The 20,269-nt window shown below is 42.8% G+C and overlaps 1 protein-coding gene across 5 annotated transcripts in view; it reads left to right on the forward strand.

The window, feature by feature from the left end:
* ARNT2 (aryl hydrocarbon receptor nuclear translocator 2) overlaps positions 1-19,941 on the forward strand; it is a 101,132-nt gene extending 81,191 nt beyond the window's left edge. For 4 of the 5 annotated variants that reach the window (XM_065847170.2, XM_065847174.2, XM_065847171.2 and 1 more), the window contains 7 exons: positions 1,400-1,472; positions 1,630-1,753; positions 6,201-6,300; positions 8,395-8,533; positions 10,601-10,766; positions 13,190-13,326; positions 15,274-19,941. In XM_065847170.2, the coding sequence (XP_065703242.2) occupies positions 1,400-1,472; positions 1,630-1,753; positions 6,201-6,300; positions 8,395-8,533; positions 10,601-10,766; positions 13,190-13,326; positions 15,274-15,372 (838 nt within the window). In that variant the 3' untranslated portion in view covers positions 15,373-19,941. The remainder of the gene's footprint in view (positions 1-1,399; positions 1,473-1,629; positions 1,754-6,200; positions 6,301-8,394; positions 8,534-10,600; positions 10,767-13,189; positions 13,327-15,273) is intronic. The other variant, XM_071814037.1, reaches the window with a different exon arrangement.
* The last annotated feature ends 328 nt before the right edge of the window (positions 19,942-20,269 follow it).

Here is a 20,269-nt window from a genome sequence, read left to right on the forward strand (position 1 = left end):
GGCATAAGTCCAAACAAGAAGGCATGAGTTCACATTTTAATAGCAAAACTCTGGTCTTGAAGCATCAGTAGCTCTTTGGCCTTTCATTTCCAAAGGATAGGGGTTTATTTCTGATAAACTGTACTGCACAGTGGCTTTTTGTGTAGAAGTTTTGTTACAGTACCATCAAAATTTCCAATAGCAATGATTAATATAACTGTCTCTGATTTTTTTTTTTAATTGGGAGCTTTGAATTTTTGTCCTTTCAGAATTAAAAAGAGCAAGTGAAGAAGTGGATTCAGAAGATCACTGTGCTATAGATTTACTACAACTATATAAAAGATGTATAGATTTTTATAAATAAGCAATATTTACACATGTAGAACGTGAATATGCCTGACTTACAACTACTTGTATGCTGTCCCTACAGGCGCTCTGTTAGTTAATTCTCATGACTTCCAATGATATTGTCTGTTGATATTGGCTCATTGTCGTGGTTAAGTAACAACGCCTGACACTGAACACAAATCAGCTGCATTTAGAGGATCTGCAGAGTTTTCAACACTGAAGTTCTTCATTCTGCCATATGACCCCTAATGTTTATTAGCTCTGGCAGTTTCTTTTGAAGTATTTTTCTGTTGCTGCTGCACATTTAATTTTTCCTAAATTCTTATAATTGGATTAAGGCTTATTACTTCCAGTGATTTTTATCTTATTTGAACAACGGATATTTTTGTTCAGTTCTGATTAGACTTGTGTTTTCTGTAGCACTTGTCAACACAAATTGATTTCATGTAATGTCTTGATTTTATGTAGTAGCACGAGCAGTTTATTTCTGGACATTCACTCCCTCAAAAGCTTTCAAAAACTGAATAGAATCTGGACTTGGATCATGAGGAAAGTAGAACCACAGTATGTTAAGCAGGTTTTATCACAAAGAAGGATTTATATGCAGTTCTTTCTGTCTCAACAGGTTGTTCTGTTTGATATGTTGTGCTTCAGATAGAGCTTTGATCACATTTATTCACTGGTGTAATTCTGTGTTAATATTACTGATAGTTCCTGTTTACTTCAGCAGGATCAGTGAAGGGGTCTGGTATATTCATCAGTAACATGAGGAAGACATTCTTGGTGTCTTAGTAGTGAATTCTTAAATCCTTTATAAAGAGGGTGTATTCCATCCTCCGTTACTTACCCACCTACATTTCTTGCTATTCCAGCAAAACTTCGTGTGCCCTGTTACATTCCTGTGGTACAACCCTTCTCAATGAAAAACATTTGAAAACAGGTGAATCTCACAGGAAAGGATTTACTGAATTATCTGAGAGATATTTCACTCAGTGTAAAATAGGAGACCGTGGCTTTTCCTTCTTGCATCTTAATTGTTTTTTGCAACTAATTCATTTTGTCTCTTTTGCAGACAACTTCAGCAGCAGCAAGCAGAACTTGAAGTACATCAAAGAGATGGGCTGTCATCCTATGACTTATCTCAGGTGGAATTTCTCAACTTCTTACTTTTGTGCCTCTGATCCTTTAAAATGCATAGCAATGGTAGATTTCAGCACAATTAAAAATACATTGTGACTGTCCTTGAATTCCTTTTTGTCAAATACAATGGAGGGAATTACATTCCGCCGTGTATCTCAACAGGTGCCTGTTCCCAGTATACCAGCTAATGTTCATGAGGGTGGAAAGTCTGTGGAGAAACCTGATGCAATCTTCTCCCAAGAGAGAGATCCTAGATTTGCTGAGATGTTTGCTGGAATAACTGCTTGTAAGTGAATGTCTCTGTTTAATTTTTAATACATGTTAAGGCTGGTGACATGTAGCACAGCTGCGAGAGAATGAAGAGAAACTACAACACGGCAGAGAAATTTCCAAGCAATGTCAGTCTTCAGGACATTTCCTAGAATTTGCCTTTAGTTGATATTTCCCCTAAAGATGATGAGGAATAAATTCAAGGAGGGAAGGACAGATTTTGTGTCACCAGAGCTGCCTACGTTTGATTCTCTTTTCCTTTCACAGGGTCACCTTAAGCAGTGTTCATAGATACTAAACACACTGAGCAGAACTTGCCATTTTGAAGTATATATTTTCGTTCTTAAACAGCAGATGTAAGTTCATCTCTCTAAATAGACCTGGATTAAGATAGGCCTGCACTTTTTTATCAGATCAGCAGCTTTTGCACTGATGCTTTCAGGTGCATATGCTGCCCTGAATTCTATTAATATACTTGTTTTCTGGTCAGTTGAGGCATCTTCGGTCACATTACCTGTCGGTGAGTCCTTACTCTTTTTCCCACAACTTTTGAACTTGTTGGCAAGTTCTTTTAAGAGTGGTAGGAGTCTCAGAAATAGTACATTCTTCTGTATTTTGTGGAAATTACTGTGAGGACCCTCACTGGAGGGTATCCCGGTCCTGTTCCAAGAGGTGGCAGCCAGCTTGTCAGTCAGACAGATGTCGCTGACTTAACTAGCCCCAGCCTACATGCCTGTTGCCCTGACAGACAGAAGTCATTGAGGAGACTGGCAGCTGAAGGGGTCATCCGAAATATATCTGTAGGAAACCAGGCTCATTAATTCCACTGCTTGTGGAAGAACTCGTTAATTGTTTATTGTTCTTAGCTGTCCTCACTGAAGAAGAGAGGTTTTTTACATTTGTTTTAAATAAATCAACATGCCAGTGTCACACGGTGCATGAAGGAAACGACCCACAGGGTTTGACTCCAGGGGTGTGTGGAGATGACCTAACTGCATTGGTTTCTTGTGCCTGGCTTGGCCTTTTCAAGTGGAGAAGGCATTGTAGCTGCAGGACAGACTCAATACTTTGTCCTCCTGTTGCTAGGACTTCTCTGTTATTCCTGTTGATCCTCGTCTGTCTACTCTAACAGTGAAGTCAACAGCTGAGGCCATAAAAGGGGTCCATTAGAAGGTAGCCAGACTCCAACCCTAAACACCAGAATATGTTTTTCCAAGCAAGAACATCCTGCTTTTTGGCTGCCTTATTGGCTTTTTTTCAGGCAGCTCTCAACTGTTTGTGGGGAGGGGTTAGGGTTAAGGGTCTATCAAGCTGTGAGGTAGCTGGGAGGTTATGTTCTTGGAAATGCCATTTGTCTTTTCATTCTTATCAATTTACAGGCTGTGCTTTTTTTGGGACATTCACGCTGTCTGAATTTCTCCTGGGAGCTGTGATCAAGGTCTTCTCTGAATGATAAAAAGAGATGGTTCACAGAGATGAGATACACTGTCCAAAACCAATATTGACAAACCTGCATGCTGCCTGCAAGACATTTGCATTACATTCGTACTCGATCTCATTCTCTGCTATGTTCTGTAAAAAGACAGCTTTGACATAGGGAGATTGTTGCCATAATTCCATACAGTGGCCACATGTAATTAAAAAACAAAAGTGGAGAGAAGAAGCTTGGCTTCATGGATACATGCAAGTGCCTTGAAGCACAGGATGATGTGGTTCTTACAGAGTTCTTTATTCTACAGGTAGAAACTCTGGTCCTCATGGGAGAAGGAAATATCATTGACCAGTACAGTGATGGGGTTTAGAGAGAAACAAGTCTAAGCATGCATGTTAAAAACACCAAGAAAAAACAGGTTTTCAGTGCTGTACCAAAGGTGAGGGAAGTAGTGCGTGAAGTCCTGAGTGGGACTGCAGCTGGAAGAGATGTTGGCCAGATTCAGAGGCTGAAGAGCATTCAGTGTAACTCAGCAAAGAGATTTTAAAGCCGATTAAGCTCTTTGCGATTAGTGTAGCCATTCCTTTTGTCTTGGCCTCATCCTGCGGCACAGACCCTGGAAGCTGCCATGGCAACTCCGCTCCACTTGAGGAATTCCAGTTCATTTAGGGCACTCTCCATTTTGCTGGCGACTTGTTCTCAAATATCTAAAGTACCCCCAGGATTTTCGCTCAGTCCCTTCCAACCCTGAGAGTTTGGTATCCCTGTAAAGGCTGGCCTTAGAAAATGGGACATCTCATGCAAGAATGACATTACTACAAAAAAAGGCAAAATCATCTGTCCTTCTCAGAGATGTTGCAACCCATTCTCAATCCTTCTTACCACATATGTGACCTTCTCTAGACCTTGTCCCCTTTTTTCCCTTTTTCTGTATATGAGAGCGTAGGTTTGCAGCCCCGACTCAGTGTCTGTGCAGGGTGACTTGTAACCAGTGAGGAATTTCTACAGATTTATACATTACCCAGGAAAAGCAATGACAGCTTGCATCATTGGCATACATGTTTCTTCTCCAGTGCTCCTGTGAGATAATTTGAGGTGACTTTTTTATTTGGAAGGCAAGCTTAGGTTCTTGTTAGGAGCATAGCATTAATAAGAACTTAGATAACAGAGCATATCTGGTGTGTGTTGGAGGCCTTTGATGAGTCACACTCACAAGGTCTCTAAAAGCTAGGGGGAAACTCAAAAACGCTTCTGTTACTTGTGAGCTGAGTGGGTCTTCAGTCCAGGAGAGCATCTTGTGAAATGAGTGGGAATCTGAAAAGAGCAAAGGGGAAAGTGAGGAGGCAGACCTGATTTCTAGGCCTGTCAGAGATATGTGGCAAGAAATGGTTGCAAAGCCATCAGCAAGTTGCAGGATGTTCTGTGCTTGGAGGTAGTAAGGGAAGATGGGGAAAGTGAATAAAGGGTGGTGTATCAGACCTTTAAATTAGTTTAAGAAAAGTAGTCGTAGTGAGGTTTCCCTGGGCTTTGGAATAATCCAGTGGCAGAAAATTAACTTAAGGGACCAAATGGCATTGTTCACCTAATCTCATTTCATTCAATTAGAGATTGATTTCTAATTAACAGTGGACTATAAAAGTTAATGGCTTCTCCATATGTGTGTTATTCACTACGCTAGTCTGTTTTACACCCCACTGGGACGCTTGCATCCTATCTCATGGCTCTCTCAAGCCACATATAGGACAGCAAAATCTGTGAGAGACCCGTGTTTTGTGCCGCCACAGCTCAGGTGCTTAAGCCTTGGGGACGCTCAGAAGCAAAGTGCCTGCAGCCACCTGTGAGATGGAAATGCAGGTGGGGGCTGCAGGATCACCCAGGCTTGCAGGTGGTCACCCGGAGGTCTGCAGACGTGCCACCACGCGTTGGGTGTTCCTCTCTGGCTGTCAGCTGATCAGGACAGGAACTCTTTGACACCATTCCTTGGGATGTTTAAGCCAGGGGGTCTGAGGCCTCAGCCACCTCAGTGCAAAGAGGCTGCAATCACAGCAGCAGCCCTGGAGGGCTTCTTCTGGAGCTGCTTCTTCGGACCAGGCTTGTTTCATGTGGCATTCCTCCATTCCCCTGGGCAGATTCTCCTGTCTTTCTTCCAGAAAACGTTTTTTTCCCCTTTCCAGTCTGTAGCTGGGACCCAGGCACGCATCACTGCCCACCTGGGACCCAGGCACCCATCACTGCTCACCTGGGACCCAGGCATGCATCACTGCCCACCTGGGACCTATGCACCCATCACTGCTCACCTGGGACCCAGGCACCCATCACTGCTCACCTGGGACCTATGCACCCATCACTGCTCACCTGGGACCAACGCACCCATCGCTGCTCACCTGGGACCCAGGCACCCATCGCTGCCCACCTCGGACCCAGGCACCCATCACTGCCCACCTGGGACCCAGGCACCCATCGCTGCCCACCTGGGACCTACGCACCCATCGCTGCCCACCTGGGACCCAGGCACCCATCGCTGCCCACCTGGGACCTACGCACCCATCGCTGCCCACCTGGGACCCAGGCACCCATCGCTGCCCACCTGGGACCCAGGCACCCATCGCTGCCCACCTGGGACCAACGCACTCATCACTGTCTGCTTTGGCCAGACCCACTCTCTGTGTCCCATTCCTCCTCATGTCTATGTGGTCAGGAGCAGCTTCCAGCGGGCACAGAGAAGGTCTGGGCTGCATGGTTGGAGGGCACGTACCAGTGTTAAGTTCCATGCAAACAATAGCATGAATGAGGTACATCCTGGGAAGCGAGTATGAAGTAGACACAAACCAGCTGTGCCTCTTGTTTCATACTGACTTGTCAAATAGCCCTTCTGTGTCATTCTTAATGTGTTCCATAGGGCTTCTTCATCAGTGTTTAAGAAGGAGAGAAAAATCCCTGCTGCATATACACATTGCAATTCTCATTAAATAATTTTGCCTTAATTTTCTCATCCCCTAAACTCTTTCTGTGATTTGTTTTCCTTTTGTAGCAGATAAAAAAATGATGGCGTCAGCATCCACAGCAGGAAACCAGCAGCTTTACTCACAGGGAAGCCCGTTTCAGCCAGGACATTCGGGAAAGACTTTCAGGTACTGACTACATGATGTCTTGGCAGTTGCAAGCTGAGAAGATTTGGATATCTCTGTTAAAAATAGTGGCTGATAAGTAGATACTTGTTGCTATGCTGAGGTAGTTGGACAAAGCTAAGAGGTATTCAGAGTGCGTGTTGTTGCCTTCCAGCTGGCAGCACAGGTTTGGCTGATGTGAAGTTTAAGAGTTTGCCTGCATTTCCAGTCACTTTCTGAGAATCTGGTAACAGTGATGGTATTCATCATAGTGCCCTTCATATCACTGTTCTGGGACCGTGATACTGAAGTTTCATTCTCCTGTTTTAGACCAACAAAGATTGTGAAAGTGAAAGAACAGCCATTCAGAGGTTGTAAGTTCCAGGAATTAGAAAACATCTGCAAACTGTAATTGCATCTAAACCAACGTGTTCTTAAAGTTATGATTGCTAATAATGTCAGTGGGGAGAAATAAAATCCCCGTGCGTATGTTTTGTCAAATTAAAACAAAAAATAACTTGGAGGAGGAGGGTTATGACAGTAAATTGAAGTGTCTTTTAATTGGATACTGTATATTACTGAATAGATGACTTGCCGTCTTGGAATTTGGCCTGTATTTTGTTCATTTCCTTTGTTAAATTTGTTTCCTTTGTTAATTCCTATAGCTTTTTTCCTACTGCTGTTCTGTTACATCAAGTAATGACACATGGGCTAGCTTTTCCACCCTCCGTGAACTGCCGTCCCTGAATATTCTCCAGGCTGGTCCATTTGGTCACTGAGCCTGGGAAGCCTTTAGGTGCTGTTTTACAGGCTGCTGGTTTCAAAGCGTATTCCAGATGCAGTCCAGGCCCTTGGACGATGGGACTGCCTAGTCCGGCTGGGATGTCCTTCTGCATCCAGCCAGATTTAGGTGGACTTTCTGATCCACATTCCCCCCTTTGGAGATTCTGTGGTAGCAAAAAAAGAAACATAAAAAAAATAGAAAACAAACTCTGCAAAGGCTTTCTGAACACACACTTTGCTTTTAGGCAGCCAAAGAAAGACAGAATAACAATTCCCGTATTCAAATGCCTGCCACGTTTTGGTTACCGCTCTGGGAGGGGTTTTGTCAGCCTTCTCAGAGGTTCACATTCCTGCCTCCTCTCTGCTCAGCCTTGTTTGTTTCTCTTTCTGCAAAATTGTGAAAACAGACAATAGGGAAGGGATTGGAGGAAAGTGCATGCTGTTTCAATTGATGTACAAAAGCATTTTTATATGTAGTGTCTTCATTTATATTCATTTATCTATTTATATATGACATCTAAAATAGATAAAAAAGTGCATTCACAAGTCTGGTTATATAGATTCAGTTGTTCAAAACTTCACAAGACTAAAATGGTAAAGTGTAGCAATCCTTCATCAAATTTTCCTTCTAATTAGGAATTTTTGTGAAATTTCTCCGTAGTGAAATTCAGTAATTAGGAAACAGTTAACATATAAACAAGTTCCTTTGGGAATACTTCTTTTTTTTATTTCCAAATCTATTACATTGGTTTAAGTTTCTGTCTTGGTTGTTCTTTTGCCTAGGTATATAGCTGCATGCCCTTTTTTAGAATCATTTGGTGAAAATAGGAATTAAAAGCTTAGATTTTTAGTATGTATCGCACACTTCTTCATTTCCCACGCAGGAAACAAAGCAGCACTTATAACCATCATATTTTTGTGCATCTTCATTTAGGATGGCATTTAAGCAAATGCCTTAAATACTGTTGATTTAAGCACAAATTATAAATAAAGCATCTGCTTGAATACACTCTACAAGCAGGTTTTTTAATGCATTAAACATTAAACTAGTATGGAGCTAAGTGTTTATGCACTATGTGTTAGACCGACTTTATCCTTGTAAGCCCTTCTAAAGACATTATAGAAATGTCATTCAAAATAATTTTGTGTCTGTAGGAACTGACATTTTAGAATGGTAAAAGCTTTCATAGTTTTGTGATGGTTTTAGGTCATTTTTTATTAAGAGAGATGAAACAATTAGGTTTAAGGTGATTATGAAAATGTTCATATCTGAAATATACTGTTTGTGCATGGAGAATATATCCTACAAACGAGGCGCTGTCTCTTCTCCTTTAGTTCGTCTGTGGTGCATGTCCCTGGTGTGAACGACATCCAGTCGTCCTCATCAACGGGCCAGAATCTGACACAGATTTCTCGCCAGCTAAACCAGAGTCAGGTTGCCTGGACAGGAAATCGCCCACCATTTCCAGGACAGGTATTGATTAAAGGTGTTTTATTTTCATGTTCATTAAAGGTCTGCAATCTCTGTGCTTTCTACGGAAGAATTAGTAAACCCCATTTATAACATGATTAAATGTACTTTGTCGTTAGCATTTGTGGTTGGAGAGCAATGAGTTTCCCCACTTCTGTTCCTTGAGAGAGCTGCCCTATGGGTAACTGCATTTAATTTGTAATAGTGTCAATAATAGTGGCAGTCGTAACTCCGACATGGATCCCAGTGGAACAGCTCAGCCCTGCACCTATTTTTATATGTGCACTGAATGAAATAAAAAGAGGGCAGCACTTATATGTATTAATCCTGTGAATTAAATCTTTCTTGGACCAAGACCTTGCACCCAGCAACGTTACCCTCAGTTGGCAGAGTTATCAGAAAGGGGCACATACAAATCCAGCTATAACATGAATTCAGAGCAGAGGCTGCTGAGCCCAGTGTAGCTCACGTGCTGTAGGGAGCAGCACATCCCTCCATCAGGTGGCCTGTGCTTGACAGTGTTTGCCCAGAAATCACCTCCTGGTCTATGCAACAATAAAAATACTGTTTTGGAACTCCGTTAAAGACAAATAATAGGAAATAATCATGTTCGATCTATCATTAGTGCTGCTCTTAATCACTCTTGACTTCACATTTTTTGGTAGGTTAGAGTGGCACGTTGGGGCACGCACTGAATAGTTTTTTGGTAACTGAATTGTTTCCACATTAATTACTGTTTTTTCCCAGCCCTCAGTGTGCCGTTGTTATTCTCTCACATCTGTTTAATGAAATGCTGTCATAACATTCATTTTTTCTTTTTAGTGATCTGGAGTATTCTAAAAATTACTTAAAAAGAAATGTACTCATCCCTCTTACTGTCCAAATTCCATCCAAGTCAACAGAGTTTGTATGTGAGTGAAGGGAAATTGGAACTCATTCATCAATTGTAAATAAAGTAAAACAGAGTTAAACCTTGCAGAAGTGGCACATCATGCTTTCACTGTCTTTGTAGAAAGCTTTAGAAATGTACTGTTTCTTAGCTTGGAACTGAGCTAAAGAGTTAATAGCATCTTCATCACGTTATATGCCTGTTGGGATCTGTTTTCCTCCCCCCAGCTCCCTTACATTTGTCCAAGAAAATAGCTTCACTTGAGTGCATTGATTGCCAGTAACACTGCACATCATTAGAAGTATCCAGACATGTAATCACCTTTAATTTCTATTTCTGGAATTGGTTAGGCAGCGAGTTTTTCTTGGAGCTGCTGGATGTGTTCATAATGCAGGAAATGGTTTATAAGCAGATTCTGTCTGTAGCGTTATACATTGCTGCAGCACGTGACTTGGGATGTGACACTTCACATCGCTTTAGTCTCAGGGTACACATCTCAAAGCAGTCTTGCAGCCTTTAATCATGTGTCTAACATCCTTGGAGACCCTGTGACAAAGCCGTGATGTAGATGAAAATGACAGCAAGGTGGTTTTTCATACCCTTGAATTAACAGCTGCCCAGCTAAAGCAAAGTTAGACTGTTTCTTCCCTGCTCCCAGGGCTGGTGATTCACACTCCCAAGCCTTTTACAAGGCAAAATAACTTGGCTGCGTGTACTTCTTAGGCAGGGAGAGAAAGCAGCTCATTAGCTTTGAAACTTCTTTGACCATTTACCCCCAAGCACTGGAGACTCTGCTCATTTGAGAGCCGCACATGTTCTGCAAGACATTCTGATAACTGTAATTTTACTGGCGCGCTGCAAAATCAAAACACCCGGCAAATAAAGGTGAATTCTTTGTAGCTGTTCAGTTTGAGATTAATCCTTGTAACAGAGGTGAAGGAAATCATGTTTTTCCAAATAGCTCTGATACTAGGTACATGCAAGTTAATCAGGTTTATAGTCTGTTGTGTTCCTTATGCAGCAACAAGTTGGCTTTGACAGAAATGAAATACGGCTGAGACAGGAATAACGTGCCTGTTTGCATCTGCAGAGTTTTAGTCTTTACACTGTTAAACAGTGAGTCTGCTGCGCTATTCCTCAACAACAAAACTCATTCCTTTCTTTCACCCCTTGTTCCTCAGCAAATTCCATCTCAGTCTGGGAAGGCTCAGTCGTCTCCCTTTGGGATCGGGACCAGTCACACCTACCCGGCGGATCCATCCTCGTACAGCCCCCTTTCCAGCCCCGCCACCTCTTCTCCCAGTGGGAACGCCTACTCCAGCTTAGCAAACCGAAGTGCAGGCTTTGGTAAGTTTTAAACGACTTCACGCACAAAATGAAACTCTCCGGCGTTAACTTCGTTAAAAATCCTCCAACCTGTTATTTTGGTGGGTTGGCTGGGAAGCCCAGTGCGTGAAAGGGTTTTGTTTTCTCCCACTGAGCGGAGTGGACTGAGATGACCTGTTGCCTCTGTGCTACATCTCCACATCCAACACACTTCAGAATATTGTGGCATTTTATGGTGTGCGGGCTTTTTTTTCCTTCAGTGAATGATGTCATGAAAGATTCAGCTAGTTCATCACCAGTACAAATTGCAGTCAGCAGGTTTAGTTTCTTTTCACTTCTCAAGAGAACACTTATGGCACGAATTTACATTCTTTTCATTTGTTAAGTTCCCTGGCTGCGTGTCGATGTCCTCTTGCCCAGAGATGGCTTGTTGGAGTTTGGCTGCAGGCAGGATTTTTTGCACCCACAACACTACTAACCTAATCAGAGTAGGTGCCATGTTTTGAAATGGTTTTCTTTTCCTATTACATGCTCATTTAGTGGCTTTCAGACTGTGACCCAGTGGGTGACCCCTTCATAAATTTTCTGCACTCCACCAGCACAACAATATTCAAGAGAAAAAACATGAATCCATCAGTGATAAACCCATTTGGAATCCTTGCAAAATATTGCTGGCTGATAACAATGTGCGATTCCAAAAAGCGTAGGTAGCACTGTGCTAATATTTGTCATTTTTCTGTTATCCCTTGAGAATAAAATGGGTGCAGAGCTGTTGCAGCTCAGCCTCGCGGAGCACAGACCTGCGCTGCACTGACTAGAAAAAGTGCATTGAAACAGAGCTCTTCCCAGAGACCTTATTCCTGCCTCCATTTCCACCAGGCTTTGTACATTTGTTTATGAGACAGCCTTGCATTTCAGGCCTAAGCTACTTGGCAAGAACGCTTTTGCCTAATGAGAAACATTTCCTGACCTACATCAGTTTGGATACTATTAATAACACAGCCTTCACAGAGATGAATGTCTTGAACCTCCGCCTAGCAGTAACCGTTTTGCTGAAAAGAAGCTTCATTTGCCTCACTGAGTTAATTTCAATGTATTGTTCTGAGAAAAAAAAATAATAATCTTGGCGTTTTCTTTTAAAGGGTAACTTAGATGAATTTAGTTTTGGCCCATGAAGTGGCTGCAGGGTTTCTGAGTCAGCTCAATTATTGGTTGTGGTAATGTCAGTAAGGGAAGAGCTGTAATTATCTACTTAGATGTGACAGAAATATGTCACTACGGCCTGTTTACTTTCCTGTAAAATGCTCACTTTGTCTGTTTTGCATGGTTTAGCTGGTAGCCAAGAGGACTGGACTAAGCCTGTGTTTCTGTATTTTCTGAAGGCACAGCTGTGAGTAGTGGCTGATGTGACACGATGGAGCTTGGTTACCTGAGGCCTGACACAGCACCTGTGTGGAAGTTTGGCACAGGAGATTGGGCACCCTTGGCAGAGGGCGCTGATAGTTGGGGAGAACCAAATCTACCCAGCTTGATTCTCTCCACTGAGGGGAAAATAGGCAAAAATAGTAGGACTAGACATATTTAAAAAAAAAGAGTTTGGAGAAGAAGTATAATCCTGGCAGCAAGCTTTCTAAAATGGGGACGTTATAAATAATTGAAGGAAGGTTTTATACATATACATAGTCTGTAGAAATACAGGGTAAAATTAGTCCAGCGTAAGTGCGACCTGTGACTGCAGTCATGAAAAGTGTACCTTGAATAGGTGATCAGATTAATGTGTGTGGCATCATGTTTGGTTGGTTGGTTTTGTTTTGGTAGACTACTTAGAAGAAATTTATGTTTAATTTTAGAAGACATTTAAATGGCCTCAGACTTTTAAGAAACCATCACCATACTAACAGGATAATAAATGGCTATAAGCTGCATGTTAAATCATTTTCCTGGAGGACAAGCTAGTGCAGCAAGCAATAGTCTGCATTTAATACAGCAAGACTGTTGTCTATTGATCTGTTTTTAAATCTGCTTACAAGATCTGAAAATGTTTTCCTAAGATGCGTAGTGCACCCACTGCTCTACAAGGATGAGTCTTTGAAAGGAAAAGAGCATTCAGATGATGCGGTCTGGTTTTTAAGTGAAATGGCGAATGTTCTTTATTAGTGATTAAAAAGTGGTGGGGGGAAGCTTGAAAATTGTCTTCTAGTGCCTGGCTTGTGGTGTCACTGTGCGTTTTGCTGTGAGGGATTCACCTGCCGTGTCTGTGCAGCCGTGGCAATGAGGGTGGCCCCCACCCTGCAGTTGGGGCTGAAACTCCTTTGGCTTCCACCCCACGGGGTCTTTTTTCCTAAGACTCATTTGTGACCACGAGCGTTGACGGATGAAGAGCAGGCAGGCGTTTTGAAAGAGCTGCTCTCTGACTTGTGCCCTTTCTCTCCCGCCCCGGCCAGCTGAAGGAGGCCAGAGCAGCGGCCAGTTCCAGGGGAGACCCTCCGAAGTGTGGTCCCAGTGGCAGAGCCAACATCACAACCAGCAAAGCAGCGACCAGCATTCGCACCCGCAGCCCAGTCAGACCGAGGTGTTCCAGGTGAGGAGAGTCCAGACAGCCCAGCTTCTGACAGCTTCTCACGGTGGAGCTGAAGAACCGTGGTCCTCGATGGCCAGGGTGCCAGCAGGGCTTGGAGCGATTGCCTCTTGCTGTGTGCTGCTGTGGGTTTGTGCTGCCGTTAGCTACAACCGAGATGGTTTGGTTTTGTTCAGCTTTGCCGATTTAAAGTGCTCTTTGCCCTTCTCTTTGCACCCTTTATTTAGGACTTCGGCGTTTTGCAGGGAAATAGTCCCAGATAATAGTGTCTTTTTATCCTGGTGCTGGCCTCTGAAATCTCAGTCGAGTCCAGTTAGGCATCAGTGTAATTCTTTTTGATAGTTCAAGCAGGAAAGGAGGCTGATACTGGATAGAAGATAGTGGCCAGTCAGATATCAACTGGTAGGCAATCCTCTTCAACTGCCTTAATTTTAATATTAAGTATCATTTGGGCCTTCGCTACAGATGGAGTGGGACTTTATAAGTTAACTAATAAGGTCTCTGTCCTTGTATAACTTGTTTTGCAGTTAGATCAAGAAGACAGTTTGCAACAAAACAATGCAGGAAAGACAGTTCAAGCCTCAAGCAAGGTTTGGAAGTGGGTACCTCATTATCTTTTAGAAAGTAAATTCACCTGCAAGACTGGGCTCGTGCTCAATTGCTCGCAGGAACGCTGCAGAAGAGGCGTTAGCCTGAAAATATTTGTGTGTGAACAAACCATTGCTACACACAGGAACAAGTAATATCACTCCATCTACTACCTGTCTGCGTGCTTGTATCCCATGGCAGACTCGAGAGGGTTTGTAACTGAGGAGACCTTGCCTCAGAGGTCCCAGCAGCAGAGATGCATTCAAAGAGATGGAAATTTAAACAGGTGGGGACAACTGCAACTCCCCCTGTGCTGGGGTGGCATGCGGGAAAACATAAAGTAAGTGGAAGTTTTGGTCAGAAAATGAAGGCAGTTGAGAAACTGCCTCTTGTGTTCACAGCCTCTTTCACCAGCATCAATGCGGGTGCCACAGAGACCTCAGATGGATTTTAATCTGTCTTAATTTGGGGGTAAATTCTCAGTACACAGCAGCTCTTGGTAGTTATTCCTTCAGAGAGCTTTCTTATTTGCTCCTTAGGTTTTCTTTTATTGTAAGGATAATGAGCCATTCCTGGCAGAACTTGGCTTTGCATTAAGAGCTTATTATTGTAAGGACTGACAGGAAAAGCAAGCGTAAACTCTGGTTTTCTCAGCAAGGGATATCTTTTCCCTGTGGCTTCGGTCTCCGGCTGAGAGGAAAGGTTGAGTATTTTTTGAAGCCTCCTGCAGGGACCTCACTTGGCTCAAGACACATGGGAGCAATTACCATGAAATGCTGTTTCTCCTGAGAAGTTCCTGCTATTTCCTCTGCCTTTGTACATGCATGAAGGCTGCTTGGGCATCTTGTCAGCTGGGGTGGATGTCCAGGCTTTAGTGTTCCTCAGAGGACGAAGAACAGTAATAAATTCACTTAGAGCATGCTGGTGAGGGGGCAAGATCCTCCCCAAACCCCCGTTCATTCAGCAGGAGCTCCTTCTGTAGGGTGCGGGAGCGTGTGAGATGTTTGAATACTTCCCATATAGTGAAACCAGGGAGGTTGTTTCTCTCCATATGTACCTACCCGTTCCAAGGGGAGCTGTTTCAGCCTGGGAGGAGTATGGGGTGCCTCAAATGTGCCTTATTCAGAGCAACAGTCCAAAACTTATGCCCTGCTAAAGTCCCACTTCCCGTTCAGAAACACTCCAGTGAAACATAAGCAGCACATAAACCTCAGCCCAGCCCCGTGCACAGGTCTGGTTTTCACCTTATTTATCTAACCTTTGGACTTTTCTGGTTTTACACTTGAAAAGATGAACAGGAAACAGTTTGTGTCTGGATAACGTGTAAGTGACACTTCACTTTGATTTTTCCTTATCATGCAGGACATGCTGCCAATGCCGGGAGATCCGACACAGGGTACTGGCAATTACAACATTGAAGATTTTGCTGACCTGGGCATGTTTCCACCGTTTTCTGAGTAGCTTGCGAAGCAGAAATGGAAGTTCTTCTCCAAGGCCATTTCGGTGTAATTTTGGCTCTGCTTTTTCTGTGTTGCGTTTCTGTAGAAGCTACTAAACCAGAAGACACATTTCTCATGTTTCAGGTAGTGGTGTAGGGCTTGCTTTCTCCTCCTTGGGGTGCGTCAGTGCCGACAGAGGAGCTCCAGCACTTGTTAGTGTTAGTTGACAGCTCCTTTTTTTATTTGATTTTATTGTCCTCTACCTCAGAGATGAAAAACTTTGCTTGATTTAAAAAAAAATAATCTCTGAGTCTTAAATATTTGAATGTGAATGATACCTAATATTTCCTTTGAATGGTAATTTTTAAATAGATAATGAAGTAACAAAGACTAACAGAGAAAAGGTAAGGTAGTGTGTTGTTACAGTGCCTACCGCTCAAGTTCGATGCCTTGCTTTAAGCTTAAGTTTCTGGAAGCAGACACAGTATTCTGTTTTCTTCGATTCTTGTAGTTTTTAGGTCACTTTAAATGTGAGATTAAGCAACATAATGTAGGCCTCTCTCACCAGAAGATTCAGCTCCGCCTTTTCTAACTTAAACTTGAATGTGTGTACATTTCGGTATTTTATGTATATCTTGTGCTGTATGAAGTGATTTCCTGTATTGGTTTCTTTTGCCTTTGCAAAGGGTCCATTCTGGATTGTACTGAAAAGGTTGATGATATATGTGGAGGATTTAGATATCGTGGGAGTCTCCATCTCTTCACATAGGTGTTCTTATTTTTAATTCAGGTGGTTCTCTATTCAGAACAAACATTTACTTACATAAGCTATTAGTCGGTTTTTGCACTGAATTGAGGCCTATAACTCTACACATTTCTCACTGGCTGCTTTAGTATCTATTGTTCTTGCTTTCCCGAAAAATATTGCCTCGTAAAAAATGACTGTAAACACATCAAAATTGCATTTTCTATATTAGCTGCATTTCCCTTCTGTGAAGTATCTTTTTATACTGTGAAACCTCACATTTTAACAGTGCAAGGTGGTGGCCTACTACTAGGAAATCATTCAAGCTCATTTGCTTCAAGCAGTGAGATGGTTTTGTAGTGTATCATTTTTTTAGGGCGAGTTGGTAATAGATATCAATTGGACTATTGTCCACTGCGTACACAGTGATAACTGGAATTTTTGCTTGGATTCTCAAGCAATCACTTCTGTTAAACCCTGTTGACCCTATTCTGTTATATATGAGATTTTCAGCCCACCAAGTATGTTGAGGACTCTTGAGTATTGTGAATGCTGCATGCTTTTCTGCAGAGGTAAGTTAATCACCTTCCTCTTCAGCAAGTCCCCTACCATATGTCTTAATCAGAAATGTGGTAGAAAGTGTTTTATTCAATATTTCACATGCATGACAAGTTACAGAGGTTGGATTGTAAGGTCAGCATTTTTATCCAGATCGTTTCTTTTGGGATGGGAGGAGAAGGAGTCTCCCATGAAGGACAAGGAGCTCAGAGTTCACACGTGCAGGTCGTTCATGACTTTTGAGGTTGGATGGTGGTGACCAGCCTTTGCAGAGGAGGAAGGGAGCAGCTTCCCTCAGCCTTTGCATATTATGGGTCTATCACAGATCTTGAAACAGCAGTCCCAGGGCATAGCCCCCATCTAGAAGACCTGGATCTCCGCAGCAGTCAGCTCTGCCTTCTGCCTTCTCTTCACTCTTGAATTCAAGGCTGCACATCACTGCAGTCCATCTGGCCAGGATAATCCTCAAGAAGCAGGCGATGCCTGTCGTGCAGCCTGCTCTGCCCACGTGGGTTTTGTGCTGACAAGCAACAGAGACAGCTGGGCTGGAGCCAACACGACCCAGGGAGGCAGCTTTAGCAGTTGCCCATGTGGTGGTGGCCCCATTCAACTCTGCTTCCCCAGCCTTCCCCGAGAACAGCGTGTAGCTTTCATTATCCAGCAAGAGTCCTTCCTACTGTTCCTCTCGCTAAATCTGGGACCAATCTCTTACCCTATTTGCAAGTGGGGTTAGGGACTCTTTTTTTACAACATTTTTTAATCTCTCTAGATGCAGCACTGGAGAGGCCTCAGATCTCCTGGTCTGTACTTGCCTCGCCAAATTCACACTGAGAACAAACAAAAACCTTTCGTCTCTCCCAGAGATCGGGAAAATACCTTCTTAGGTGAGCAAGACGTGCGTTTATGCGCTATTATTTTAAATTCATGGATGTTTATTCTCTTGGAGCCTTCTCCCTTTCCGCTAACACACTTGAACGAACAGCTGCTCACTGGATTAGACAGGCAAAGCTCTGCTGTCCCACAATGAAATTCATTGATGTCTGTAAAAGGTGGCCAGATGCTGCGCCAGCTGTGCAAGGCTGTCAGCATCTGTACAGCAGGGCGAGCTTTCTAAAAGGGGCTGATCACAAGGGACTGAGCCGTTTATGTCTCTGCCCAGAAGACGCTTGACATGATAAATGTCAGTTCTTCTAAAACCTTTAAAAAGCATTTCTCTATAAAATGAGAAGTAAAAAGTGAATTGAAAAAACGCTGTTCTTTTGTTTTAACCCAACAAACTGCTCGAAGTATAATTATAATTTACTTTTTCTCCTGAATTCAATCTAAAAATAAAGTTCTTTTAAATTTTCTCTCTCCTGACATGAGCGATGACTTCCTCGGTGTGTGATGGTTTTTATACTACTGCAGAAGCCTTGTCACGTACAGAATTTGGTTGTGCAGCTACAAGTGCACTGTTAGCAGAATTTCAAGCACATCTCTCTTTTGTTGTTGTTGTTTTTTAAACACAGTATTATATTTTTGAAGCCATTGTGCCTGAGGCATCAGAGCACGAGCTGCTGCTCACCTTGTAGACCGCTCCTGCCTTTCTGCTCGGGAAAGGGGGTGGCTGCTCTGTGGAGGAGCGGTCCAGATAGTGCCAGGCTTGGGTTTTCCCGGTGAGCCGTTACCATCCCCGTTTCTGTTCACCCATCCCAGTGCTTCCTTCTTGATGTTTCCCCCTCTCTCCCCTCCCATTCCCGGCCGTCCCATCTCCTCAGCACATTCCTGCACCCGTGGGGAAGGTGTTGGGTTTGCTGTTCTCGAGCCGGCGAGGAGGGGATGCTTAATGAGCCTAAAATTTGGCAACTTTTCTGCTTCTGACCGAGCTAACGAGTAAGTTCAGCCTTTGGTACCGCTGCTGGGCATCCCGTGCTGCCCTGGCCGTGTCCTGCCGCCGTGTCTGTGGCTTGCAGCTCTCAAACAGCCTCGTCCCACCTTTCGGGGCCAAAAAACCTGCATAGTGCTGGCTGTGCTCTTTTTTGTCACGTGTTTCGTTACTAAAAGCAACTTACTTATCCTATAGCTGAAGTTATAAAGTGCGTTTGGAATGCTAATGTTTTTTATTACGTGCCCTCGGTGTAGCTTTGCTGGCACTTTGGCTGCCGGTTTCCAGAATTTCACAGGTAGTAGATTTCTCATATCTTTTGTGGTTTTTAAGCTGGAAACGAAGCTGTGATTTCAGATCAAACTCTGTTGGAAACACGGTGTTTCTTGAAACTGAATCTTTTGGTTTTTAAAGTGATGGAGCAAGAAACTGCTAAGAGTGATGGTCTGGGCGAGTTATTTCAAAGAGCAGGCATGTAGACTGAGAAGATTTTTAGATACTAAAATATTTATATTCATTTATTCAGACAAGCAATCCTGTTTAACAAGAGGGACTCCATCACATCACTTGTTGTAAGTGCTACTGGCAGTACCTATGGTGATGCTTTAACCAGATAGTTCCATTCGTAGCTTTGTTGCCTTTTCTCTTCTTTTGAAGTACAGTATGAAACTGTAAATACTTCTTGCAGTACTGCCTTTTTAACTCTTAATTACTTTTGGCACAGTGTTAAATAGTGTTGGATTTACCCAATTGCTATGACATATATTTTTATACATAGGTGTACTCTTTTTTTTGAGAGTAATACAGCCATTTTGTCATTAATGCCTTATCAGTGTCATACTGCTGTTGCTCTTTGTTTGCAAGGTATCGAGTGGACTAATTCCTAGTTCAGCTATTTTCACTTTTCCTGGCAGTTGCTCAAGTTTGGTTTCAGGTGATTTTTGCCAGAATTCTATTTTTCACAGTGGTTCACTGTGAGAAGAGGAGAATGTGGGCTTGGTTTTGTTTCTATTAACGGAGCAAAGAAATGGTGATGGCATCTAATTGTCTTTAAAAGGTCAGTCTTTTCCTACTGTAAACCAGAGTGCATTTCATGGAACTGATGACTGTGGGCACTGCTTACTTTGTGTAGATTAATGTTCTTTAAAAAGGGGGAAAAAAAGGGTGTGGGGAGGGAGAAATAAAATTAAAAAAATTTTAAAAAGAACTCCAAAAATGGGCTTCTGTCATTGTTAGGCACTTGGTTACTTATCTGTTTAAACTCTTCATATTGATGTGAAATTGTGCTGTGGATAAAGTGTATTTTGTACTTCTGAATGTTCTATATTTATGACTAACAAGTACAGAATCAGTTGTGTGTATGTATAACTAATAACTGCCTTTTTAAATTTCATTAAAATAAAAATGTCATGAGCTGTTGTTAATTCCTGTCTCTCTGTAAATAAATAAGATGCACTGCTGGGAATTGTCAAGTAGGAGATAACCCTGAATGCTAAGATTTGTGCCAAAAATCAGCCGATTAGGCATTGATCTTTGTCTTTGAAATCTCCTGTTCTGTGTGGTTGTGGATGGGAAGTTTCCCTTTTATCTGTCCGGAGGGAGTGGGAGAGGAATGGTGGTGGGAGATCTGAGCTTTTCAAAGAAGTTCAGAAAAGCATTCATTAACAGCCCTGTTGTGCTGACACCGAGGTGCATGAATCGGTGTCTGTATTGTAGAGGGTTTCATTAGAGCACAATTGATTCAGAATTAAT

The sequence above is a fragment of the Patagioenas fasciata genome, chromosome 12 (assembly GCF_037038585.1).
Source record: "Patagioenas fasciata isolate bPatFas1 chromosome 12, bPatFas1.hap1, whole genome shotgun sequence".
Taxonomy (NCBI): Eukaryota; Metazoa; Chordata; class Aves; order Columbiformes; family Columbidae; genus Patagioenas; species Patagioenas fasciata.